Source organism: Cyprinus carpio, chromosome A11 (genome assembly GCF_018340385.1).
Source record: "Cyprinus carpio isolate SPL01 chromosome A11, ASM1834038v1, whole genome shotgun sequence".
Taxonomy (NCBI): domain Eukaryota; kingdom Metazoa; phylum Chordata; class Actinopteri; order Cypriniformes; family Cyprinidae; genus Cyprinus; species Cyprinus carpio.
Genome location: NC_056582.1, coordinates 11243751 through 11271654, shown reverse-complemented (window position 1 = coordinate 11271654; position 27904 = coordinate 11243751). Strand labels below are relative to the sequence as shown.

The following is a 27904-nucleotide window of genomic DNA, read 5'->3' as shown; positions in this document are numbered from 1 at the left end:
TCTGAAACATGGCTCACGCCCTCGGTCCTGGACACTGCTGTAACGGCATCTGATAACTCTCTGTTTTATGGATGGACAGAACAGCCGACGCTGGTAAATCCAAAGGTGGAGGAGTGTGTTTCATGATTAACAAGAAATGGTGTGACCCCAGGAATATCTCCACTCTGTCGCACTCCTGCTCGCCTCATCTGGAACATCTATCCATTCTATACCCATTCTATCTTCCCCGGGAGTTTTCATCGATCATTGTTACTGCTGTTTACATCCCACCGCAAGCTGACACCGGCTTGGCTTTGTCTAAGCTCCACGATGTGCTCAGCGGCTACATCAACAAACATCCTGACACTGCTCTTATTATCGCTGGGGATTTTAACAAAGCCAACCTTAGGCAGGTCATGCCGAACTTATACCAACATATATCTTGTCCAGCCAGAGGACCGAATACACTGGATCATTGCTAATCTCAGTTTAAGAATACCTACAAAGCTCGCTCACTACCAGCTTTCGGCAAATCGGACCATGCCGCCATTTTCCTCACACCGGAATACAAACAAATGCTCGTTCAAGAACCCCCAGTGCAGAGGGTAATTCCGAATGAGTTCCTCTGACGTCAGAGAGTTCACGGATGTAGCATTAAGCTTTGTAAACGCTAACCGAACAAGCTACGGATACAACAACTATAAGGACCTTCTCAAATCAGAAACCGTGGGTGGACAGAACAATCTGTGCTGCAGTAAACAAACGCACTACTGCATACAACGCCGGGCTCTCGTCGGGGAACATGAGTGAGCACAAAACATTGTGCTATGCTCTCCGACGCGCAGTAAAAGCCACAAAACAGAGATACAGGGAACGCATAGAGTCCCATCTCAAACTAAATGACTCCTGACGAATGTGGCAAGGACTAAGAACCATCTGTGCCTTTGGAAACAGATCCTCTGCAGCTGTGAGAGCAGAACCGTCGCTGGCTGAAGAGTTAAACTCTTTCTACGGCCGCTTTGAATCCAACCGCGGCAACGCAAGTCTGCCAATCAGCGCATCAGGAAGCGGCACTCAGAGCAGCGATAATCATGTGATCATCCTGTCTGAGGATGAGGTTCGGAGGGCTCTAAATCGAGTGAACGTCAGCAAAGCAGCAGGTCCTGATGGGATTTCTGGCCATGTTCTGAGGTCCTGTGCTGATCAGCTCCCTGGTTTGTTTACATCTATTTTTAATGAGTCCCTTGCTACCTCAGTGGTTCCCACCTCCTTCAAAAAATCATCATCCCTGTGCCTAAGAACAATAACCACTCTTGCCTGAATGACTATCGTCCGGTTGCCCTCAAGTCAACAGGCATGAAGGTATTTGAGAAACTTATAAAGAACAACATTTGCTCCTTCATCCCTGATACTTTGGACCCTCTTCAGTTTGCACTAATAGGTCCACTGAAGATGCCATCTCTCACATCTTGCACTCTTCTATCACGCACACTGACAGCAGCAATGGGAACTATCTAAGGCTGCTTTTCATCGACTATAGCTCAGCTTTCAATACTATAGTCCCCATCAAGCTAGCTTCTAAACTCATGGACCTCAGCCAGAATTCTTCACTATGCAACTAGATTCTTGATTTCCTCACCGGCAGACCTCAAGTGGTGAAAGTAAGCCAGTACACCTCCAACTCCATCACCCTGAACATGGGAGCTCCACAGGGCTGTGTCCTGAGTCCCCTGCTCTACTCTCTCTACACACATGACTGCGTGTCTTGACACAGCTCCACATCTATTATCAAATTTGCTGATGATACTGTGGTTCTGGGCCTCATTTTCAACAACAATGAAGCCGCATACTTGCATGAGGTAGAGAAACTCACATCACGGTGCCAGGACAATTGTCTCTCTATGAATGTGAGTAAAACTATAGAGCTGATTGTGGACTTCAGGAAGAGACAGCAGCAGCCTTATACTCCTCTTATGATCAGCGGGACCCCTGTGGAGAGGGTGAGCAGCTTCATGTACCTTGGTGTAAACATCTCTGAGGACCTGACTTGGACTACCCACATTCAAACTCAGGTTAAGAAAGCCAGGCAAAGGCTGTACCATCTGCGTCAGCTGAGAAAATTCAGGGTCTCACCAGCAATCCTGCAAAATTTTCTATTCAGGGGCCATAGAAAGTGTATTGACTCAGCGTATCTCAGTGTGGTATGCGAACAGCTCCAGTCAAGACTGCAAAGCCCTGCAGAGAGTTGTGCGCTTAGCTGAGCGCATCTCAGGGTCTGCTCTCCCCTCTCTGCAGGACATCTATCTCAAATGCTGCAAAAGCAGAGCTGTTAAAATCATTAAGGACACAAATCACCCTGGTAACTCTCTTTTTATTTTGCTGCCATCTGGTAAGCGCTTCCTTAGCCTGATGGCAAAAACTGAGAGACTTAGGAGGAGCTTCTTCCCCCAGGCCATCAGGCTCCTAAACTCAAACTCAGTCTCTTAAACTCTACATGACTTCACTTAATTATCAGTAAGATACTGAATATACTGACATTGACACTTGCACACAGCAATTTCTATAATTTTTATTTATTTACTTTTTTACCTCTATTGCTGCTATGTAAATACCCTGTACAACCTGTTTGCACATTCTCCTCTTGTACATTTCTGGTCATCTTAATATTTATTAAGTCTACAGTATACTGTCCAGCACATTTTTTTTATAAGCATCTTATTTTATTCTTATTTTTTTATCTTACTTTTTCCATATCACATTTTTTGTATATTTTTCTTGTGTTTGTGTTCTTTAATAATTGCACTGTCCATGGAGCGGACCTGACTTACATTTCATTGCTGGTCATATGCTCTCCATATAACCATGTATGTGACAAATAAAAATCTTGAATCTTCAATCTTGAGAGAGGAGTCGTTTCACTGACGTTGAGCCAAGTCTCAGTTACAAATAAAATCATTCAAAATAAAAGACTAATTTGCAAGAGATCTTGCATTAATCAATGCTTCCCTTTGTGTTTCTTCAACAGGCACCACTACCCCCCGGCAGGTAACGAGCAGCAGCTCGGTGGCCTGAGTGAAGGAAACAAGAATCCAGCTTGCTCTTAGCTGGTTCGTCGGGGGATTCCCACTCTTGGCCGAGATCGCTCACGACCCTGGTGAGAATTCGGACGAGTTCATCCTGGAACGCAGCGTGTCCCTCCACTTCAGAGTGCTCCTCTGGAGTGCGGGCCCAGTCCTTCTCGGACGCCGTTAGGGACAGCGCCTCATAAAAATCGTCGTCGTCCCCCGCCAAACCGAATGATATAATCTCCGAAGCGCCAGAGGCAAGTTGAAGACTGTCTTCTGCTAAACACATTGAAGAGCAGGGGGTGAATTGTGCCTTTCTGTGGGGTCACCCACGTACAGCTGTTGCCAAGAGAAATCACTGAGGGCAATGTTCCACTGGGTCCTAAGCACCCGCACTGAGAATTCCTCGTATTCCCCAGTATTACAACTGAAGTGGACAGCAGATGACAACCCCCTTACCACAAAAATTGTGGAAATCTTAATTTTGATTTCACCAGGCTTTACAAAGGATGCCATTTGTCTTCAGATAAAACAACACTTGGGTTCACTTCGTAAAGTTGTTCTGACATAAATTTTCTGATTCATGAAAGTGTTCGTATTTTCAAAATGCTCCCTACCATGTGTAAATGGTGCGTAAAACATTCTGTTTTGTTTTTTTTTGCAAATTGATGACACTGAATTATTATTATTTTTATTTATTTTTGTAGCTGCGAGTTGATAAACCGTTTAGCTTTAGGTAAAACGCAGCACTTGTCACTGTCACTTTTTTATCCAGCCTTCGAATCAATGGAGGAGGGGCGGGACAAATAGCCTACTACACCAACAAATCATCTTACTTACAACAACTGAAAAACTATAGAGAAGTTAATATTGCTGGTTACTGCATTTTTATATTTAGTAATATTCTTCGAAATGAGATGCTAGTAATACGTTACTGCCGTGACGTCTCAGCTGGAAAAACGCTGTGCCACCAAAGCATTTTCAAGCGCCACCAGCTGGCCATTTTCAGAAGAGCACCTGACATTTTTTCAGCTGGCTAAAACACTTTGGTGGACACACGTTATTGAATATTTAGTGTTAGGCATATGGCCTATTAGTCTTTTTTGCATTTATGCAATATACTGGAGCCAAAACCTGAGAAAGGAGTCCAGAATATTCCACTGCGTTCCTGGACAGGCAATTTGCGTAGCTATAATTCATAGGCGAGGATTATGCTAATTGTGAATGAGCGTGCACGAGCGCCCTATTTACGAATGATTGGAATTCATTAACATACACATGTTTAACTATCAAATCGGACGTTTAAGACGCGTTTGTGAATCCAGAGGAGAGTTTTTCAGGAAGGCCTGTTTTACATGCAAATTACTCAGAATTTACTCCTATATTTACGAATGTTTTATGAATGAGGCCCAATGACTGCTGAGTGTGACACAACATTGTATGCAACCTTATCTATTAAGATATATACTGTATATATGCATGGGTCAGTGTTCGGCATCACCCATTGTTTGGTCTTCATATTTTCAGAACAATGTGTAGGTTAATCTGGAATTGGTTTGGAAAGTGAATTATGCATAGGAAAAACCTTAAAAAAATTGTTCTGAACTTGGACTTTAAGCTATGCAAATAGACCTCACACCAGAGGGGCCATACCGTGGCCACCTCTGACAACATAGGCTAATCAATATGCTGGATCTGAAAGGTGCCAACTTTCAAATACCTCCTTCTCAGGAAAGATTAAAAGGTTCTCTTCAAGACAGAAGTGCTAAGCTGTTGTTGCTCTACTGTTCGCTAAGTTACACTGTTCTTAGCAGTTGTGGTTCACTGTAAGTGCTAAACTAAGTTGTTCTAAGGAGAAACAAGGAAATTCTGCAAAAAGTCGATTTGAGGAGTTTGGAAACAGCAACAACGACCACAAGCTTAGTGCCCCCATTTTCTGCAACAACTTCAGAACCTTCTCTTCAGTGATCCTCCGTTTGCGGGTTCCAAACTTCTAAGTTCTCCAACAACTTTAGAATCATCTCATCAATTCAATTCAATTCAAGTTTATTTGTATAGCGCTTTTTACGATACAAATCATTGCAAAGCAACTTTACAGAAAATCAAGTTTCTACAATATTTAGTAGTAGCTTTATCAGTGATGATAGTCAGTTTATGTGCATACGACAGAAATGTTCAGAAAAATCAATAAAAGACGTAAACAAACAGACGATTAACACTATTAACAGCAATTATGCAATCAAACTTATAGCAAAATGTGGTAGTTCTGTATGTTGTCTCTGGGTTAGCATCATCTGAGGTCCTCTCAGGGGTTGGCATCATCTCTTCTCAGTTGTTCTGGATCCAGACTGGAGCTTGTGTAAATCCTAGTTACCACGGGATGTAAATCCCATGGCAAAACAGAGAAACAAATAGAGACATAATTAGCGTAGCTGCTGTTCCAGTCATGTAAAATTAATTAGTTTAACCCAAGCTAAAGAAAAAGAATGTGCATTTGATCAGATATAACTGCAGTCCAAAATTATGAGATGCATTATTTGAATGCTTGGCCAAAGAGGTGTGTTTTTAATCTAGATTTAAACAGAGGAAGTGTGTCTGAACCCCGAACATTTTCAGGAAGGCTATTCCAGAGTTTGGGAGCCAAATGAGAAAAAGCTCTACCTCCTTTAGTGGACTTTACTATCCTGGGTACTATCAAAAGTCCAGCGTTTTGTGACCTTATGGAGCGTGATGGATTGTAGCGTGGTAGAAGACTAGTTAGGTACGCAGGAGCTAAGCCATTAAGGGCCTTATAAGTAAGTAATAATATTTTGTAACTGATACTGAACTTAATAGGTAGCCAGTGCAGAGACTGTAAAATTAGGGTAATATGATCATATTTTCTTGACCTGGTAAGGACTCTAGCCGCTGCATTTTGGACTACCTGTAGCTTGTTTATTGAAGATGCAGGACAACCACCTAGCAGTGCATTACAATAGTCCAGTCTAGAGGTCATGAACGCATGAACTAGCTTTTCTGCATCAGAAACAGGTAACATGTTTCGTAGATTGGCAATGTTTCTAAGATGGAAGAATGCTGTTTTTGTAACATGGGAAATATGATTATCAAAAGACAAGTTACTGTCTAATATAACACCCAGATTTTTGACAGTAGAGGAAGTAACAGTACATCCGTCTAATTGCAAATGTAATCTACGAGATTCTGTGTAATGTTTTTTGGTCCAGTAAGTAATATCTCTGTCTTATCTGAATTTAATAGGAGAAAATTATTGGTCATCCAATCTTTTACATTTTTAAATAGCTTAGATAATTTAGAAGTTTCACCTGGTCTTGTTGAGATATATAGTTGAGTATCATCAGCATAACAGTGGAAACTAATCCCGTATTTTCTAATGATATTACCAAGGGGCAACATGTATATTGAAAATAGCAGAGGGCCTAGGACAGGTCCTTGTGGCACTCCATATTTTACTGGTGATAAATGAGATGACTCCCCATTTAAATAAACAAAGTGGTAGCGATCGGACAGGAAGGATCTAAACCATCTTAAAGCCTGCCCTTGGATACCTGTATAGTTTTGTAATCTATCTATGAGTATGTTGTGATCTATGGTGTCGAATGCAGCACTAAGATCAAGTAAAACTAGCAATGAGATGCAGCCTTGGTCTGATGGAACGAGTGCAGTTTCTGTGCTATGATGAGGCCTGAAACCCGACTGAAATTCTTCATAGAGATCATTTTTTTGCAGGTAGGAGCACAATTGAGCAGACACAACTTTTTCAAAAATTTTAGACATAAATGGAAGATTTGAAATGGGTCTGTAATTTGCCAGTTCACTAGGATCTAGTTGTGGTTTCTTAATAAGAGGCTTAATAACCGGCAGCTTGAATGGTTTTGGGACGTGACCTAAAGATAATATGAGTCAATAATATTGAGTAGCGGTTTTTCTGCTACAGGTAACAACTCTTTCAGTAATTTAGTGGGTACAGGATCTAATAAACATGTTGTTGGTTTAGATGCAGTGATAAGTTTATTTAGATCTTCCTGTCCTATAGTTGTAAAGCACTGTAGTTTATCTTTGGGTGCGATGGATAAAAATAGTATTAGACGCTGTAGAATCTACATTTGTTATTGTATTTCTGATGTTATCTATTTTATCAGTGAATAAATTCATAAAGTCATTACTATTTAACTGTGAGGGAATATTTAGATCGGGTGGCGTCTGGTTATTTGTTAATCTAGCCACTGTGCTAAATAAAAACCTTGGATTGTTTTGGTTGTTTTCTATGAGTTTGTGGATATGCTCAGCCCTGGCAGTTTTTAGAGCCTTTCTATAGCTGGACATACTGTTTTTTCCACGCAATTCTAAAAACTTCCAAGTTAGTTTTTCTCCATTTGTGCTCAAGACTATGAGTTTCTTTCTTGAGAGCGTGGGTATTACTGTTGTACCATGGCACAGTACATTTTTCTCTAACCTTTTTCAATTTGATGGGGGCAACAGCTTCTAATGTATTAGAGAAGATAGTGCCCATGTTGCCAGTCATTTTGTCTAGTTCATGTGTATTTATGGGTACACAGAGCAGTTGAGATAAATCAGGCAGGTTATTTGTGAATCTGTCTTTCGTGGCTGGAACAATAGTTCTGCCTGGACGATAACGCAAAGCTATATAGTTATTATCATCAATACGCAGAATGCACGATACAAGGAAATGGTCAGTAACATCATCACTTTGAGGTACGATATCTATATCAGTAAGATCGATTCCATGTGATATAATTAAATCTAGTGTATGATTAAAACGATGAGTGGGCCCGGTGACATTTTGCTTTACTCCAAAACAGTTTAATAAGTCAGTAAACGCAAGTCCTAATGCATCATTTGTATTATCAACGTGAATGTTAAAATCTCCGACAATTAGTGCTTTATCAGCGGTAACCAACAGGTCTGAGAGGAAATCTCCAAATTCTGTATACGGCCCTGGTGGTCTATACACAGTAGCCAGAGAAAGAGATACAATAGATTTCTTTTGCATATCTGACAGTGTAACATTAAGCAGAAGTATTTCGAATGATTTAAACCTGTATCCTGTTTTCTGGGTAACATTGAGAATATCACTATATATTGTTGCAACACCTCCCCCACGACCAGTCTGACGGGGTTCATGTTTATAACAGTAGTTTGGTGGAGTAGACTCATTTAGACCAATATAATAATTTGGTTTTAGCCAGTTTTCAGTCAAGCAGAGTACATCAAAACTATTATCTGTGATCATTTCATTTACAATAACTGCTTTGGGTGTGAGTTATCTAATGTTTATGAGCTCAAACTTTAGAAATTGTTTTTGTTCATTTATTTTACATCTTTTCTGGTTTAATCACGATAAGATTTTTTCTAGATCCTACATTAAATTTATATTTTGACCTCAGTATTTGGGGAACAGACACAGTCTTAATAGATTGGACAGCGTGTACTTCTAACATTTAAGCGGGTAGAACAAAAGCCATCATAGCAGTTATTTGAGAATTGGCTTACTAGTCAAATGGAGTGTAGAGTCCTGGAGATGTTGTCCGAGAGGAGATCTGCTCCGACTCTGCTGGGGTGCAGGCCATCAGCGCGAAAAAGCCTAGGACGCTCCCAGAAAATATTCCAATTATTAACAAAGAGCAGTTTCTGTTCTTTACACCATGATAATAACCATTCATTTAGAGCAAAATGTCTACTGAACCTAGTAGCACACTGCATACTTACCCTGGACTTGTGAGCGTCAGCCCGGGAGGTTTCCAGCACGGCTCTCCGCTCTCTCAGCTGGGCCTGCCTCTGCTCCAGGACCCGAATCTGCTTCTCCACGGCCTTCTCCACCGAATGCAGCTCGAACGTGTCGTCACCTGCACTCAAAGATATACAAACATCCGGCATTGAATCAAGTAACAGTGAGTAAAGCAATTGTACTGTGTGTGAAATGTGAATAGAGTATTAGCAATCCACGCGGGTTTAGCGACAACCACGCTGGCGAAGCTAATGGGCTATAAGCTACTAGCGGACTCGGGAAATCAAAATAAAACTAGTGATAAGGCGCTCTGATTGTTTTTGTTGTAGAATACGATAGAGGATATATTCACGTTACAGAAATGAAAATGATGGTGCATAAAATAGATTTCAATAATAAAAAACAGACGATAGAGAAATAACGTGACGGAGATCAAACTAGAGGCATACGGCAGCAACAAACAGGAAGGGTTTATGTGTTCATGAAACAAGCTTCTCATCAGCAATCCTTTTTCCTATGTGTTCCAGGTGTCTGGATCTTCTGTACAGACTTCAGATCCTTCACCTTCAAGGATCCTCCGTTTGCGATTCCAGACCAAGGACTTTCTCGGTGCTCAGGAGTTCATCGTTCACCAGTGCTTCATGATCAAGACACTTTCTTTCTACTGCAGCGTGTCCAGAGACTTGCACTTTATCAATTCTCTGTGCCCATTTAGTAGTTGTTTGTCACTCTTTTCTATCCTTTTAATAAACCCCCTTTTATTATACCTGTGCCTTCCTTGTATTGATAATTCAGTAAGAGGCTCTACAAGTTAGTATCTCTAAAATCCTTTAGATTGGTCAGACCACAACTTCCTTCAATTTATGCAATTCTTACTCATTCAACAATCTTCCATGATTGTTCTTTACAGTCAGGATGAAATTCCTTGCTGGTGCCCTGCAAAATATGATACAACAAAACTAAACATATTTAGCTAAACCCAAAGCCATTACACTGGTGGTGCTACTTAAATCACCAAGTTTTTTTGATGCTCTGTGTGAGGTTTTCTCTAACCTTGAAATCACTACACAGACATTAAACACTTCTTAATCAAACCTCAAAATTAGGGCAGATCCTTTGAGCGGAGTTGAGAGTTAAAGGATTGTGTGACCAAGAATATTCCAAGATACAACTTAGTTTTCATTTGATTCCTCTGTCCTCTTTCTTTCTCAGCATCATTCCTTCATCAGAAGAGCCAAGTAATGAGAAGCACACTACAATTTAAAAAAAAAAAAAAAAAAAAAAACCTGTGCATTGCTCAGGGGCACATGTCAGTTCTGTTATTGCTTTAATTGGAACTATATTCACTGACAATAAACCTTACCACATTTTAAGGGTTTCTCAGCAGAACTAGTTAAAGTTGGATAAAACTCTAGCAGCAAATGGGAGACAACAATATTTCTTGCATTTGTTTGCTTAAACCGCAAAAGAAACACCACAAAAAGTCAAGTCAAAGCTTTATTAGTCTTACACCAAGAAACTATTGATGTCATTGAACTCATTCTGGTGTCAATAAAAGCAATGCCACTGTAGAGTCCACTCATCCCTCAATCAAAAGGTTACCTACGAGACCACAGTGCAGAAGAATACACTGATCTTGGGCTGCGGGGACCAAAGACTGGCTCCTTAGGATACTGGGGCATGAAAGGGTATTTCACAGTTGGAGGCACAAGAGACTTGATGGGTCGTTGACCATAAAATGGTGGGTACATTGGATAACCTGGATACTGGTGCTCAGGCTGGTATGGGGCAGGGGTAGTTGTGGTCGTTGCAGGAGTGGTCACTTCAACTTGGCTTTGGAAGCCACTCATGTAAGGAGGGAAGTTTGGGTACCAGGGATGTTGTGGTGCTGGGGGAGCAGCTGGGTCACCTTTAGAGTAAAAGGGATCAAATATTGGCATGGGATACTTGGGAGGGAACATGGGTTGCTGGAAAGGATAATGTAAAGGTGTAGTTGTAGTAGGTGGCACAGTGGGAGGCAGGGTAGCAGGTACACCAGAATATGGATACCACCAGGGCCTTTCAAAAGGGAAACGGTCAAACATCTGTTGCATGTCAGTTGGGTCACGGACAGCAGGTGTGGTTGGGGCTACGGTTGGGGCTATGGTTGGGGCTATGGTTGGCAGTGTCAGAGGACAGGAAAGAGTCACTTCCTGGTCACCGTACGTCAAAGGGAGTCGCCTTTCAGTATTCTGAAGAATCAACAAGTAAATGGTACAAAAGTAAAATAAATGAGAATTCCACATTTTGTGAATGACAAGTCAGTTATTCTTACCGTCATTTCCCAACAGCTTCCTGTGAATGGTGCAGTGACAACCAGTGAACCAGCAGTAGTCTCCAACGTAAACGAGCATTGGGTGTATTTTAGAAGCAGAGGCTCCCATGATCCATCAACTAAAAACCAGAAAACCAGAGTCAAGCTAAAAAGGTCTTAACTATAAGATTGAATGCAAAGGATTAAGGGACTTGCCTTTAACTTTAACATCATCTGCCCGGACACAAAGTTTGACAATCATGCCAGAGGAGAAGCAGGACACAGTAGGGAGGGGAGGACTCACTGGGCAAGACACTTGCACTGGAGATCCCATTATAATAAGCGGCAGAATATAACTTCCACCCTGTTATGTCATGGAGAAAATTAAGTTAAAGCATTCAAACAAACTCACAAAAAGGCATCACATGGATGGAACAGCGACACAGCTCTTGTCACCTTTATCATGAACACTAACCTTTTGTCTGACATGACAGCCCCGATATGGAGTAACAAGAGAGACATCCCTGCGTGCCCGCTTCAGTGAGAAACCACAGCTAGCTGGCATTTCAGACAAAGGCATTGGTGACTCCTCTCCTGATGATTGAAAAATGTACTTTACGGAGGAAGAGAGAGAAAAAAAAAAAAAAAAAAAAAAAAAACCACACACACACACAACACCCAACCCCACACACACCACACACACGCACGCACTACTCACCTCGGTCAACCAGAAAGTGTGGCATTCTCGGTCCTGGAATGCGCAAGATCATTGAATCATTGCTACATTGCACAGAAGAACCCAGACGGCGCAGCTTAGCATTAGCAGGTTGAAACCAAGCTAAAAATAAAAAGAAACTTAAAGTCCCCACTTCAAAAAAAGAGAGAGAAAAAAAAAAAAAAAAAAAGTCTCATTTTAAAGTTAAACATCTCAAATTACCTTCTTCATTTGCCTGGTGCCCTTTAGACTCCGCTGACCTCAACACAGATGTTTTCACATTATAAGATACTGAACCTTGACCACCAATTAAAACTTTACCAAAACGGATTGTATTTTCAGAGACTGCTCCATAAGCAGAACCTGCTTCAAAAAAGGCCTCAGGATCAGCCCATAAAGAAGAACACAGTGACATCACAGCCATTGTGAAAAGTAAGACACCCTTTGCCCAAGGCATGGTAAGTTTTCAAGCAATGCCAAGGAATTTACAGTTAATGGAAAAACCTTAACTCTACAGCTTGACAAGCTTACTGAGACATGCTGTGCTATTTGTATTCACTTTTGAATCACTCAATCAAATCTGTTCATCAATCAGCTTGTTGTTTTCACCTGTGCCTCATTATGCTGAGGGTTAAGACTGGCCCTGCGTCCCAATGTTCATATCCATCCTAAATAGTATGTGAGATTAGAATAAGTGGCTGCGTCCGAAATGGCATACTTCCCTAGTATATAGTATGCAAAAAGCAGTAGACGAGCAAATGAGTATGTTTGAATCCTCCTTGTTCATAAAAGACTAGGTGAGAATTGCACAAATTCTCGTGAGATTCGGACGTACGTATAATTTGCATTCTAATATGCCTACTTACCTACTATATAGTAGGGAAAGAGTATGTGAAGAAAGAAGTACGTTCGAAAACCTCAGTATTCATGAAACAATAGGCTAGAAATTCCTGGATGTCCTACTGCTTCAGCCCAGATTCTGGAGTGTTCATTGATGGATACTGTTACGTCCTCTGGACTTAATTGTTTATTATCTGTCTTTATTGTGGTGATTGTTTGTTTTTGTTGTGCAGTTTCCCTTCTCTCTCTCTCCCTCCCTCTCTTTTCCTCTGCGCAGTGTTAATTGGGTGCAGCTGCAGGTGATTATGTGGAGGATGGAGCATGCTTAAAAGCTGAGGAGGATGGCACTGAGGGAGGCGCGTCGGTCATTCGACATGTGGGTTGTCGGTTGATGTGGTTCGGCGTTGGGAGCTCGCTGTGTATGCGCGTTGCAGAGCCCCACGGTATTGGGCCGCTGCCGTTCTGCCCGCCGTCTCCTGCCCCAGACATTCATCGCACTGGTTGCCCTGATGGTAGCTGTTGGGTGGTTGCCGTTCGAGTGAGAGTGCTTTGTTCTTATGTTTGCTTTAATGTAATCTTTTGTTTGTTTTGGAAGCCGTAGGGAGGAGGTTGCCATTTGCTTTATGATCCCTTGTTTTCTCCTGTTTTTTGGACAGCTAGGGAGTAAAGGGGAGACTGATGTATTTTGTTTTGGGTTTTGGTTTTGTTAGGTAAGTTAATGTTTAATCATGATAGTTCCTCTTTTGTTTGTTATTTTCATAACCCCTCCCGAAGATTCACGCTTCCTGTTATGTTACTTTGTGAATTAAAAGGTATACTCTCGCTCCGTTGTGTTTTGTGTCAGCTGGGACAGGAGAGGGGCGGGCATCGTCTCTAAATTCTTTATTTTAACTTTGTCCGGAATCCCCGACCCTAGACTGGGGGGAGGACGTGACAATACTTTTCATTCCCAGGATGCCACACGAGAGGATACGTCAACATCGAATGTGAAGGAGAGCAGCGATGAGGGTTTATAAATGTGAGTATTATAATCCAAAACACGGTTCCCATGTGTTAAAATCATATTTGCTGAACTACTGTAGAGGAAACTGTTGATTTGTTAAGGTGTAAAGACGCTAGCCAGTAACGTTACAGTATATTTGTAATTTTTTTTTTTTCTGTATACATAAACACATTTTATTATGTATAGCGAACAGCGGAGCTCCAGTAAGCACATGTACATCTCCAAAGTGGATTTACATAAACCATATACATCTTAGGCGATTAAATGTGTATTTAATATAAGACAGGAAAATGTTCTAAGAGAATTGCAGATGAGCACATCAAAACATGAACAGACATCTGAGTGAGAGATGTGTATGCTATTACATAGAATTCACTGCTTTAGATGAATGTAAGTAATGTAAATAAATAAATCTACACGGAGTAAGTAAACATAAGTTATCTATTTCATTTGACCATTAGTATTGTTGATAAATTGAGGAACATTTGTGTTGGGTAAAAAGCGTTTGAACACATCAGCAACTACCTCAACATTCAAATGCAGTATAGAGCAGATAAATCACAGAGGAGACTGACTCTTGTCTGGATCTTACAGGGACAGATGAGACACACGTGTGTTTATCTGGTGAAGAGTGACTGAAGGAATGCTGCCATCAAATGCTCTCAGTGAGTACACTACAGTCATTAATAAAACCTCTTTTACATCTTAAGTTGTATTTTTTTTTTTATTGTAATTTCAAACAAAGTTATTACAGCACTTTTCTGATTCTTGATTGCTGTACATTTGATGCAGATCTTTTGTGGTGGAGCAGGTGACGGTGGCATTTGTGAAAAATAGGAAAACCTGAAACCAAAATATAAAGTAAGATCATTTTGTTACTTCTAATACAGAAATGAAATGACACTGTGCTGTTAAAATGACTGCTTTTGTTTTGTGTTTGTGCATCTTTGCAGGATCTGAAATGTCTGTAGACTGCTGTGTGCTCTGAGGATGGAGAAGTCCACAGCAGCATCCTGGAAATGGTCCAGTGTCATGGATGAAATGCTCCATCACTGCATCTGCCCTTGTTTTCTCATCAGGACTGGATGTTGCTGTGGTCTCTTCATCCCCAGTGACCCCAGAGCCAGCGAGAGGATCTAGAGAAAGACCAAAAGACATTGAGAATGTGATTTGTCAAGTTTGTTCTGCTGGTTTCTGTTCATAAAACATCAGTCAATGAAACCCGAGTTTCAGAAGCTTCTAAAGCATCAAATAATGTCACGAAGAATCTGAAAGTCAGGCTCCATTGACTGATACTGTATGAACACAAACCAGCAGGAGAAACTTGACCAAAATCAGGAAAACACACACACACAAGGATTGAACAGCATGGAGGTGAGTAAATAATGACTGAATTTATGTTTAGATGAGCTAACCCTTTAAAGCCCCAAATAGAAACTGTATGAAATATGCATTTAATATTATAGTAGTACCTTTATTGAGCATTTGTGCCCAAGACAATTTTTTTTTTTTTTACGAAAATCACATTTACATTTATTAATTTGGCAGACCCTTTTGACTTACAGTGCTCTTATTGCAGGGACCTCAATCCCTCTGGAGCCACCTGGAGTAAAGAGGCTTGCTGAAGCACTTACTGCAAAGATTGATCCAGAAACCTTCTGCTGACCAGTCCAGTTGACTACACCACAAAAGTAATGAATCTTTATCAAAAAAAGCATGCAATTGTAAATATGAAATTAAATTTAGCAATAAATAGTATGTTGACAACATGAGATATAAAGTGTTTTACTCTGTGTAAATGTTTTACAGGTAGTGGTGCCCATGGAGAGCAGCACACAAGTGTTTGGAGCAGACACAGCAGCAGTCAGATTGTCCCGCACATGTTCTCCTGCTTTTGTTCAGGGTTGTGTGATTCAGGGGCATCATCATAGTCTTCCTCATCCTCTGTGCACTCAGACAAGGACAGCCTTGATGTCTCTTTCCATGATCAGATTCAGTCTGACTGCAGCAGTGAGGGACCCGATAGCGGATGTGGGTTCAACGCCTGTAAATTTTCAAAAACAGAACCATGTTTGAATAAAGCTTTGTTTTGTGTTTTGTTGACTTGTATTTATTGTGATGGTAACTTTTATTTAATCTTTTACTCATTTATTTATGTCTCCTGTTGTTGTCAGTAAATAAAATATAGCCTAATTGTTTCATTAACACATGCATTCATTCATTACTTGACTGAATATTTAGATGTATTCATCTTGGCTGAATCTGTCTAGTGTGAAGTCATGCATAGCTATGGCATATGAAAAAAAACTAATTACAATTTGTTTTACAAAATATATATAATTATTGGTCACCATTTATCATTATGATTGTTGATAAGTGTTGGGGTGGGCTAGAAATGCTTTCTGAGGTAATCTTAATTTCTAAGTAGTAATACTTACATTTTTTTTAAGTGTAAAAGCAACAGTCTTCTCCAAAGGCGAGATTTTCAAGCAGCTAATCGATGTCTTCTTTGTGCAGATATTACAAAAATTGCAAATGCTGAGGAAAACCGTACTAGGTTGTGGAGTTACTGATGATATGAAGTGTTTAATCTTTGAGGATTAAACTGTGGGTCATTTCAGTAGAGTTAAAAATATAAAAACTTAACACAAAATGTATTGGTTATACTACAATCACAATAAAAGGGTTGCTGTTTCTTCAACAATACCACAAAATGAGCTAATTTCATCAACATCAAAATATTTACAGATAGAAGATATTAAACCTGTCGCAGTCAGTCATATCTTTGAAGTTGTTGGGCTTGTTATAACGTCATAGGTGACATGATAACGTAAACATGGCGGATCGCATTCATACTCAATGAGATTTGGCTGTAGAGTACGCACTCTTTTAGCGCTCGTTACGTAAGTACTTATTGAAATTAAGTACCTACTCATTGAGTATGCCATTTCGGAAGCCGCCAGTGTGTCCCAAAGCATAGTATGTTGAAAAGAGTATGCTTAAAGTCCCCGGATGGTCTACAATTTCAGGTCAATTTTTGAAGTGTGGATCCTTGCACACAGTTGGTGCTTCTCAATTCTTATTTGTGCATCCTCATTTCCTTTCCTTGTGTCTTAGCTCCACCCCTTCGGGATGTGAGGGAAGAATGCAAGAAATTGGGCTTGTTTTTGATGAGTTTTGCGTGGGGTGAAATGTAGGCGAGCGTATGCGGCTGCAGCGAAGGAATGAGTGAAATAAGTGCAGAGATAAGGCATGACAGACAGTTCTGAGCACTTGAAGTGTAAGTGGAGTATATACCTACGAGATCAAAGGCAAATATTGTGTTATTCTCACTCATGTGCTGTGCTGCTGATAAACATGATATAATTTCAGTTCTGTTGCTTTTATATGAAAATATGATAAACAAGACACTCAAAGTGCTTGCTATTTAATTCCATACGAAAGGTATATTAATCATTCATTTTTACTTGAATACAAACATATATTTTAGATTTTTATAGAAATATGACAACAATCACATATCTCACTCATAGATTGCACTGTCATAGTGTTTGGGAACTTTATTTAAATATATAATCACATGAAATCAGATAAAAAAAAAAAAAAAAAAAAATTTAGAAGAGAACACATAATCACGGTTGTCTGAACCAATGAGCATTAAGTTGTGTCATCTGCCAGTCATTTCCCATCATGCTTTTGATAAGTGCAGTCAGTGGAGAGCAACTGCGCTTCACTGCACAATCCGACACAGCTACCTCGCCACCGCGAGAGTTTTTTGGCACACGTCAGCATGACATCAGAGCAAGTCGGCTGTAACTCGGACACTTTTCTAATCAGCATGCATTTCGCAGTGATCGGTTCTGCACTGATTTTGCTCATCACAAATAAGTCTATTCCTTCTCTGATGACGTTAGTTTGACGGCTTGGGCAAAAAATATCCTTAAACACACCCCTCCAATCGTTTGGTTGCTATGAGTGAGAGATGAAAGTAGGAGCGCAAAAATAAAACCACACCCTCTACTCAATATTCTGTTTCAGCTGGAAATACGTCAATTCACTGAAATAAAGTTTGGTTGCTATGAGTGAGAGATGAAAGTAGGAGCGCAAAAAGGACATAGTTTAAGTAGGCACATTAGGAACAACTTAATGACTCCAGAGTAAAATGCTTGTATGCAACTTGAAATTCAGCCAATACACAGAAAATTTATGGTGTCTTTTTTGATAGGACTCATTAAAGGGGGCATAACACACACAGTTTTACCCAATCTCATGTTAATCTTGAGTACCTATAGAGTAGTACTGCATTCTTCATATCTCCAAAAAGTATTTAGTTTTATCATATTTATAAAAGAAAGATACAGCTTTACGATTCTCTACAGAAAAAGCCAAGCTCCTGGAAGCGCGCCATGGGCGTAGTTAAAGAGTGACAAGCGCTTGAGTGCCGAATGCCAACAAAACAGACATTTGAAGCTGTTTCACTTACCATTTGCAGTTCTGAATCTTGACCGGGATCTTTTATAGCTGGGATCACTCCATCTTTCAGTAACAAACGATGTGCAAATCTACCGTCAAACTGGGCCTTGTTTATAAAACGTTCGCAAACACACTTGTGAAACTCTGTTGCTGTCCCGGAAAAAAAAGACTGTATCCACTGTTTACATAACACTGGGTTCTTTAGGAAGCTGAACAAAGTTATCTTTCCCTTACAACCAAAAACACAATTCTTTGGAGACATTCTTACCGAGCAAGTCCCGTGCAGTGCTGCCGCTGGATGAAGCTCATTGATGGGCGTGATCTCACTCTCGCTCTGTAGTGAGTTTACACAACCCTTTTTTGTTAATGGTACGGTTCACTTGGAACTTTAACCGAGGTGGTACTAAAAAAAAGTACCAGGTACTGTACCCAGTGGAAAATCCCCCAAAAGTGAACCGTACCGAACCATACCATGCAGTGAAAAAGCACCATAAGAATGCTCAGATCAAAGACCGTGTCCCTATGATTAAATAATCGATACTTACCCAAAAAGTGTTTAAAACAGTAGAACTAACAGTAATATGACAAACCAATTACAGTGAAGAAGACTTGTGTAACATAGATTTTTACTCAACTACAAGGTATAAATGTTCATGCATCCTTCTGTTCAGGAGTCTCTCTTGGTTGTTGTGACCAGTGGGTTCCCGGCCATGAATAAGACTTTCATTCCTGCAAAGAGCAACTTGGGAGTGGTGTCTGGTACATGGTGTGGAGCTGAGGAATAGAAGTACTAAAGATTCTATGCTCAAAAGATCACTGCAAAGACAGTGATAGTGTTGGAAGACTATAGAGCCGTCCTCAGTCTGAGGTAACATCATACATCTGAGAAGGGCAGTGAGTGTGTATAGATACTAAAGACTTGTGTGCTCATGTGTGTGAGAGGTAGTGAAAGTAGCTTCTTGACAGGATACCGTCACCGTACTTCAGGGAAGTATTGGATAATATTGTAAGTATTTGAGGAATTCAGGAAATTAGCTTGATACTGTAGTTCTTTGGATTGGATTGTAAGTATTCGGGGAATTCAGGGAATTAGCTCATTACTGTAGTTCTTTGGATTGTATTGTAAGTATTCAGGGAATTCAGGGAATTAGCCTGAGAACCTGTAGTTATTATATTAACAACTGTAGTTGTTTGAGTTGTCCGTGGTGAAGTCAGATTAATATTGGGAATTTCCACAACAGGAGAAACAAGGAAGTTCTACGAAAAGTCGATTTGGGGAGTTTGGAAACAGCAACAATGACCACAAGCTTAGTGCCCCCCATCTTCTCCAACAACTTTAGAATCGTCTCATCAGCGATCTTTTTTCCTGCGTGTTCCAGGTGTCCGGATCTTCTGTACAGACTTCAGATCCTTCACCTTCAAGGCTCCTTTGTTTGCATTTCCAGACCAAGGACCTTCTCAGTGCTCAGAAGTTCATTGTTCACCAGTGCTTAGTGTTTAAGACTGTGAAACGGATCCAATTTCTTTCTTCCCACTGCAGCGTGGCCCAGGGACCATTCACTTTGCACTTTATCAAGTCATTGTACCCATTTAGTAGTTTGTTACTCTTTTCTATCCTTTCGTTGATAAAACTCCTTTTATTACACCTTTGTCTTCCTTGTGTTTATAATTCAGTAAGAGGCTCTACAAGTTAAGCCGAGTCCAGACTGCACGATTTTCAAAGTAGTCAGGTCACTGTTCTTTTCACACTGCATGACTATCTTGGCCAGCATTCAGTCACTGCTGTGTTCACACTCCATGATGGATCAGCGACAGAAGGTTTCACACTGCATGATTTTACAATGGGAAGAATCACCAACATCTGTCTGGCACGCAAACTACGTTTCACAACCAAACACATGCGAGATGTGACAAGGAAATAATGCAATACCACATGTGCAAGATTGGAGTTCTCACATGAGACTGGGATTATTAAAAAAATGTTAGCCCACAAGAAGCTTGCAATACAAATTGCCTGTGTGCTGATTTGCAGCAAAAACAAAAAGAAAAGAAACCATGCTTGCTGATATTGTAGTCTATAACTCCTCCCCACTGCTCTGTAATTTGCTCTCTCATTGGCTGTCAGTCATAGTTTTCAGTCAGAAAACTTTTCCACAGCAGGAGTTTGAATCGCCAACAGGTCCAGATATTTAGCAAGCCAAATATCTCACGGGCGCCAGAGATTCTCTCAGATTGTGTCTTTGCTCATTCACACTGCATGATTGTCACTCGTGTGAACGACCACCGATTTTTCCTGTGATTTCAGGCATTTGTCAGCAATTTCTCAACCTGTTGGTGAGCCAGAAACTGGGCTAAAATAGTGCAGTCTGAACTCCGCTTAAAGAGCTCTAAAATCATTCAGACAACAACTTCCTTCATTTTATGCAATTCTTACTCATTCAACAATCTTCCATGATTGGTCGCACAAACAGCAAAAGAAACTCCAAAACGTGAATTCAAAGCTTTATTAGGCCAATACCAAACAACTATTGATGTCAGTTAATTCATTCTGGTGTCAATAAGAGCAACACCCCTTCAGAGTCCACTCATCTGCCCAGTCAAGTGGTTACATACGAGACCTGTAGGCTGTGGATAACCGTGCAGGAGAAGACACTGATCTTGGGCTGCGGGGACCAAAGATTGGATCCTTAGGATACTGGGGCATGAAAGGGTATTTCACAGTTGGAGGCACAAGAGACTTGATGGGTCGTTGACCATAGAATGGTGGGTACATTGGATAACCTGGATACTGGTGCTCAGGCTGGTATGGGGCAGGGGTAGTTGTGGTCGTTGCAGGAGTGGTCACTTCAACTGGGCTTTGGAAGCCACTCATGTAAGGCGGGAAATTTGGGTACCAGGGATGTTGTGGTGCTGGGGGAGCAGCTGGGTCACCTTTAGAGTAAAAGGGATCAAATATTGGCATGGGATACTTGTGAGGGAACATGTGTTGCTGGAAAGGATATTGAAGAGGAGCAGTTGTAGTCGTTGTAGGTGGCACAGTGGGAGGCAGGGTAGCAGGTACACCAGGATATGGAGGATACTGCCAGGGTCTTCCAAAAGGGAAACGGTCAAACATCTGCTGCATGTCAATTGGGTCATGGACAGCAGGTGTGGTTGGGGCTGTGGTTGGGGCTACAGTTGGCTGTGTCAGAGGACAGGAAAGGGTCACTTCCCGGTCACCATACATCAAAGGGATTCGCCTTTCAGTATCCTGAGGAAGACAAATCAACCAGTAAATGGTAGGTGTACAAATTAGATAAATCCCACACATTCTGTGAATAAGTCACTCAGTTATTCTTACCGTCAGTTCCCAACAGCTTCCGGTGAATGGTGCAGTGACCACCAGCAAACCAGCAGTAGCCTCAATTGTAAATGAGCATTGAGAGCATGTTAGGAGCAGAGGCTGCCATGACCCATCAACTAAAAGTAGAAAACACTCAAGCTTAAGGTCTTTTCAACTATTAGATTGAATGCAAAGAATTAGGGGACTTGCCTTTAACTTTAACATCTGCCCTGACACCCAATTTGACAATCATGCCAGAGGAGAAGCAGGACACAGTAGGGAGGAGAGGACTCACAGGGCAAGACACTTGCACTGGAGCTCCCATTATAATGAGTGGCAGAATATATCTTGCACCCTGTTAGATGGAAAAAGTTAGCCTTCAAAACAAACTCACAAAACGGAACAGAGCACTTGCCACCTTTATCATGAACACTAACCTGTTGTCTGACATGACAGCCCCGATATGGAGCAACAAGAGAGACATCCCTGCGTGCCCGCTTCAGTGAGAAACCACAGCTAGCTGGCATCTCAGACAAAGGCATTGGTGACTCCTCTCCTGATGGTTGAGAAATTAAGATTAAGAAACTTAACCCCCCCCCCAAAAAAAAATAAAAATGCCACACACCTCGGTCAACCAGAAACTGTGGCATTCTCTGTCCTGGAATACGCAAGGTCATTGAATCATTGCTACATTGCACAAAAGAACCCAGGCGGTGCAGCTTAGTGCTAGCAGGGTGAAACCACACTTAAAGGAAGACAACGAGTTAAGTTAGTGCCCACTTCAGAAAAAAAAAAAAAAATAGCTCATTTTAAAAGTTTAGGATCTCAAGTTACCTTCTCCATTTGACTGGTGCCCTTCAGACTCTGCTGACCTCAACACAGATGTTTTCACATTATTATAAGAGACTGAACCTTGACCACCAATTAAAAGTTTCCCAAAACGGATAGTGTTTTCCGAGACTCCATAAGCAGCACCTGCTTCAAAAAAGGCCTCAGGATCAGCCCTTAAAGAAGAACTCTGTATCACAACAGCCATTGTGAAAAGTAAAATACCCTTTGCCCATGGCATGATAAATTTTTAAGCAACAGCCAAGAAATTCACAATTATTGGAAAAACTTTAACACTACAGCTCAACAAACTTACTGAGACATGCTGTGCTATTTGTACTCACCTTTGAATCACTCAGTGATATTGGATGACCAATCAAATCTGTTCATTAATCAGCTTGTTGTTTTCACCTGTGCTTCATTATGCTGAGGGTTAAGGCAGGCTATCCATCCTAAATAGTATGTGAGATTAGAATAAGGTTTGTTTGAGATGTGCCTTGCCTCGCCTGAAATGTAGGCGAGAGTAGGCGGCTGCAGTAAGGGGAGGGGTCAAAAAAGACCTTTGAAGTCGGACACTTCCTGAATCTCGCTGTTTTGTCGCCTGCAAACGTCACCGATGGAGGAGATCGCGTTTGCGTTTTTTTATCTCAGACACAGTGGATGTAATTGAAATACCACTGTTTTGTCATCATGTGCATCAATTCCTTTGTTCTGCTGAACACAAAGGAGGGAATTTAGAAGAATGTTTGCAAACAAGCAGGTTTCTGCCACCATTTCACATCCATAGTATTTTTCCATACTATGCAAGTCAAAGCTGTTTTGTAGCAAACACTCTTCAGAATTTCTTCCCTTGTTTTAAGCCAGACCCTGACACTTCTCAGTTGAAACCACACAAAGATGAGGCATAATGGCTAAACAGTACATTTAGATATGTGTGTGTGCATGAATATTTTTAATGGATTGATTTATTAATTCACACAAACATACAATAGAATAAAGTGAAAACTACAAGCAAGAATTCTAATTAAGAGAAAAATTAAAATAAACGCATGTCCTAATTCTTTTGTTTTTGTTCAGTTCGCATGTAAATATAAATAAATAAATGGGTAATCTAATTCTTAGAATAAAGAGAAACTGTATCAGTTGACATTCTCAGCCAATGAGCATGAAGCTGTGTTGCACTCAGTCGTTTCCCATCATGCTTTTGAATAGCGCAGTCAGTGGAGAGCAATTGCGCTCGACTGCTCAGTCCGACACAGCCGCCTCGCTGTCGTGAGAGTTTTTTGGCACATGTCAGCATGACATCAGAGCAAGGCGGACGTAACTCTGACACTTTTCTAACCGGCATGCATCTCACGGTGATCACCGGTGATCGGTTCTGCGCAGATTTTGCTCATCTCAAACAAGCCTATAGACTCATTTGAGATGAGCAAAATCTGCGCTCACATCACATCAAAATCATGATGGGAAACAACTGACGACAGATTAATGCTCATTGGTTTAGACAACTGTGATGTCGCTTCTCTTCTAAAATATTAAATTTTTTATCTGATTTCATGTGATTATGTATTTAAATTATGCATGAATTGTGCTGGCCCACCTGAAGGACATTACTGGACCCTTATTGGATCCTCTTCAGTTTGCCTACAGGGCAATCGGGTCTGTGGACGATGCAGTAAACATGGGACTGCATTATGCTCTGCAACATCTAGACAGACTAGGGACTTATGTGAGGATCCTGTTTGTGGACTTCACCTCGGCCTTTAACACTATCATCCCAAACCTCCTCCTGCCCAAACTAACTCAGCTCTCCTTGCCCACCTCTGTCTGTCAGTGGATCAACAGCTTCCTGACAGACAGGCAGCAGCTAGTGAAGCTGGGAAAATACACATCCAGCACCCGTACGATCAGCAATGGAGCTCCTCAGGGCTGCGTTCTCTCCCCACTGCTCTTCTCCCTGTACACTAATGACTGCACATCTAAAGATCCCTCTGTCAAGCTCCTGAAGTTTGCAGACAACACCACACTCATCGGCCTCATCCAGGACGGTGACGAGTCTGCTTACAGACAGGATGTTAAAGAGCTGGCTGTCTGGTGCAGTCTTAACAACCTGGAGCTGAACACTCTCAAAACAGTAGAGATGATCATGGACTTCAGGAGAAACCCCCCTGTACTCCCCCCATTCACCATCATGGGCAGCACTGTGACTGCAGTGGAGTCATTCAGGTTCCTGGGCACCACAATCACTCAGGACCTAAAGTGGGACATTCACATTGACTTCATTGTGAAAAAGGCCCAGAAGAGGTTGTACTTCGCCAGCTGAGGAAGTTCAACCTGCCACAGGAGTTGCTGAAACAGTTATACTCTGCCATCATTGAATCCATCCTCTGCACTTCTCTAACTGTCTGGTTCAGCTCAGCTACCAAATCTGACCTCAAAGACTACAAAGGGTAGTCCGGACTGCTGAGCTCTGCTGACGAAAACAAATTCCTCGTATGTGTAAACATACCTGGCGATAAAGCTCATTCTGATTCTGATTCTGAACATTCCTAAACACTATTACAGTGCGATCACTGTGGTGTGAATCTCCACAACATTATGAAAAATACCACTGTATTTGAAGGATACAACTGGAAGAAAATGGTAATTTGCAAGGTTTTTTTTTTAAATAGGCTACTTTGTGTGACGTGTCAGACAATTCTATCCCTGCAATATATAGACTAAAAATAGCTAAAAGATGTTCACCTTATCAGCAAAACTGCATAAATTAATTTTGATTTGAATTGTTTAAAACAATTAAAATACTATTTGGCCAGTGGAAAAGAATGAGATCAACTCTATTTTAAAATATTTATCTGAGAACTACTTTAAACAGTTTATGCTAAAACGTAACAAGAATACTGGATGATTTTTAGCAATAAAAATGGCATTTATACTCCGTATTTCATTTTTCCTTGATGTCTTGTACCTTTAACGGTGTTAAAAATGGTGTCACGTGGATGGGAATGATATGCAAATGAGGTTATGCATAGTAAAATTAGGCGTTGTAAACTCCATATATGGTGATTTCGGGGAGGAGTCGGGGTGGAGATGCACGTAAGCACATCTTCCCCTGACTGAGATTTATAAAGGGATTTTTGTGCAGGTTCTGGCGTACACATGGTTTTATAAAACTGAAAACTTTTGTGCGTATACTTTTAGGATGAAATCTACGGAGAGTTTTATACATGAGACCCCAGAACTGTCCGTCTTGCCTGCGCTTATTTCACTCCTCCCCTCACTGCAGCCGCCTACTCTCGCCTACATTTCAGGCGAGGCGCATCTCAAACAAGCCTATTAAGTTTGTCCCAAAGCATAGTATGAAAAGAGTATGCCAAAAGTCCCCGGATGGTCTCTACAACGCAAGGCAAAGATGCAAGGACGGAGGAATTGAATCAAGTGAAATGATTAGGCTTATATGACAAAATTAACATTCCAACATTGATAATAAATCAGCATATTAGATTAATTTCTTAAGGAACATGTGATACTGAAGACTTGAGTAATAATACTGAAATTTCAGCTCTGCATCACAGAAATAAATGATATTTTAAAATATATTAAAATAGAAAAACATTCTTTTAAATTGTAATAATATTTCAAAATATTAAAGTTTTTCTGTATTTTTGATCAAATAAATGCAGTCTAGATGAGCACAAGACACTTTCATATAGCTGTATCAAAAATGGTAGGCTAATTCACAAAAGTCTTCACGTCACCATTTCACCAGCCTACACTTCACATAATTGGCCTATAAGTGGAACTTGGGGTTCATTAACTATGATAGTTTCATGACGTAATCAGTGTAGCCTACCATACATAAATATAACTGAATTGAATATTGATTGCCATTATTGCGACCTTTTCGTACTTTCGGTTTTGTGCAGTGCTTTCGTAGTCATTTAGCATCCATTTTCTAAGCGTTGTAATTTGATTAATAAAATGAGACAAACCGCAGATCCAGATCGCTCCACAAATGTTAGTTCGTCTGTCCATGTAATTTTCAACTGATTTATGAGTAAGAACAGAAAATGACCGCTCCACTTCACATTATTTTCCAATGAAATTTGAACTTCTTGTGCCAGATCATGATTGGTTGGTGTATAATACATGACAAACGGGCATTTATGAATTATGTAATATTGTATAATAATTAAATCGACACACTAGCTTTGATTGATGAAAAAAAAAAAGTTTAAAATATTGTTTAGTTTATTTTTTTCCTTCCGGCGACCCAACAGGCATTCACTGAAAGAAGGTTTCTGAACAGACTGTGAACAGGCTCTGATAATGAATGACAAAATAACCTTATATTATTCATACACTACATGGTTGAGTAGTGTATAAGTTCATAGTGTATAGTATGTAATTTTGGACGCAGCTACTCTTTCGCAACACACTCAAATGTCAAAGGTCATTTCCACACATATTTTTAGAACATGATTACCTATTTGAATTCGAAGTTGAATTTAGACACAGAACATAGCTACTTTACAGTAGTCAGTTGCAGGGTGGTATTTGGGGGAGGGACATTGTCATTCTAGACAGCATCTCTGATTATACAAAAATCTGTAGTCCAGGATGAGTCGTCAATAGTTTTGGGGTTGTTTTTCCAGAAGAGAAAGACTTTTAAAAGTATGTACGAAATGTCGTTTAAGAGTACGCTAGAATAAAAAGATGTCAAGTAAGCTAACATGGACTATAAACTCGTTATAATTAACAATTATAATTATAATTATTATTGTATAAATAATATCAACAATAATAAATATGCTGTTATTAAATATAATTTTAAATATAATTTATTTAGATTTAACAACTAATTTTAATTTAATAATAATAATAATAATAATAATAATATTAATTATTTATTTATTTATTTTTTAATTATTAATTAATTAATTAATTAATTAATCGTATCAGATTTCATATGATGTTCAATACTGATTGATTGCACTAGCTCATCAGTAGGTGGTGACAAATGCTCAGAGAGAAAACAGTGGAAAAAAATGAAACAACCTAACAAATTTAACGTGCAGGTCTGATGGTCTAATGCTGTATGTTTCCATAATTTTGACTTAATTTTGAGATCATTTGGATTAACTATCACTTTGAATAAAACAAATATATAATCTCTGTTTGAATGTAAAGAAATGCAAGAACACAATTCAGTAATAATTTAGTAATATTTGTCTTTTTTTGCAAATGTCAGCTTATGTATTTTGATAAATAACTGCATATCCTTGTAACAGGATTTCTTTTTTTTTGTCCTGGTAGAACAATATGGCTTGTGATATCTGTCAATCCTGCCCTTTTTAAGGCCATTCAGAATGATACCCTCAATGTCATTTCAGTGTGGTCTGGGTGTCTTATCATTTATCAAGGCCAGATTGTGTAAAGAGCAAGCAAAAGGCCCACTGAATCCAGAATAAAATTGTCATTTTACTGAACCTCTCCATCATTCTGTTGAACTGTAGCTTTTGTGGTTTTTCTCACATAGATACCTTTATCTGTGTGCCTGTGATGTGAATTGTACTAGAACCCAGCAAAATATATCAAACTCAATTGAAGTGTGCCTTG

General features: G+C 40.2%; 2 protein-coding genes and 1 long non-coding RNA gene across 5 annotated transcripts; 1 reads left to right on the top strand and 2 right to left on the bottom strand.

Moving 5' to 3' along the window:
- Positions 1-10295: 10295 nt before the first annotated feature.
- LOC109098283 (DNA-directed RNA polymerase II subunit RPB1-like) lies at positions 10296-12349 on the bottom strand. Its single transcript, XM_019111862.2, has 6 exons — positions 12042-12349; positions 11823-11942; positions 11580-11698; positions 11321-11468; positions 11126-11244; positions 10296-11042 (listed from the first exon to the last, which is right to left on the bottom strand). Exons 1-6 carry the CDS (start codon positions 12274-12276, stop codon positions 10410-10412), a joined length of 1374 nt encoding a protein of 457 aa, XP_018967407.2. The 5' UTR covers positions 12277-12349; the 3' UTR covers positions 10296-10409.
- Positions 12350-12497: 148 nt separating this feature from the next.
- Positions 12498-15950, top strand: LOC109098488. Of its 3 annotated transcripts, none has more exons than XR_006161113.1 (7): positions 12498-13102; positions 13613-13677; positions 14257-14327; positions 14455-14523; positions 14616-15036; positions 15242-15353; positions 15472-15950. It is a non-coding gene; the product is annotated as an uncharacterized LOC109098488 (long non-coding RNA). The 3 variants fall into 3 exon arrangements; XR_006161112.1 differs by having other exon boundaries at positions 12498-13197; XR_006161111.1 differs by lacking the exon at positions 12498-13102 and having other exon boundaries at positions 13478-13677; positions 15472-15949.
- A 4675-nt stretch (positions 15951-20625) lies between these two features.
- On the bottom strand, positions 20626-22605 carry LOC109098486. The gene is made up of 6 exons (XM_042766225.1): positions 22292-22605; positions 22083-22202; positions 21895-22013; positions 21668-21812; positions 21476-21594; positions 20626-21385 (listed from the first exon to the last, which is right to left on the bottom strand). Exons 1-6 carry the CDS (start codon positions 22524-22526, stop codon positions 20741-20743), a joined length of 1383 nt encoding a protein of 460 aa, XP_042622159.1. The 5' UTR covers positions 22527-22605; the 3' UTR covers positions 20626-20740.
- Positions 22606-27904: the final 5299 nt, after the last annotated feature.

Coding starts and splice junctions, on each gene's coding strand:
- LOC109098283 (XM_019111862.2), bottom strand. CDS start 12,276: ATGCCTTGGGCAAAGGGTGTCTTACTTTTCACAATGGCTGTGATGTCA. Junction 11,699..11,822: donor ACACTTTCTGGTTGACCGAG/GTGAGTAGTGCG, acceptor TTCAATCATCAG/GAGAGGAGTCACCAATGCCT. Junction 11,043..11,125: donor GAAGCTGTTGGGAAATGACG/GTAAGAATAACT, acceptor TTGATTCTTCAG/AATACTGAAAGGCGACTCCC.
- LOC109098486 (XM_042766225.1), bottom strand. CDS start 22,526: ATGCCATGGGCAAAGGGTATTTTACTTTTCACAATGGCTGTTGTGATA. Junction 22,203..22,291: donor GCACCAGTCAAATGGAGAAG/GTAACTTGAGAT, acceptor TCTTCCTTTAAG/TGTGGTTTCACCCTGCTAGC. Junction 21,386..21,475: donor GAAGCTGTTGGGAACTGACG/GTAAGAATAACT, acceptor TGTCTTCCTCAG/GATACTGAAAGGCGAATCCC.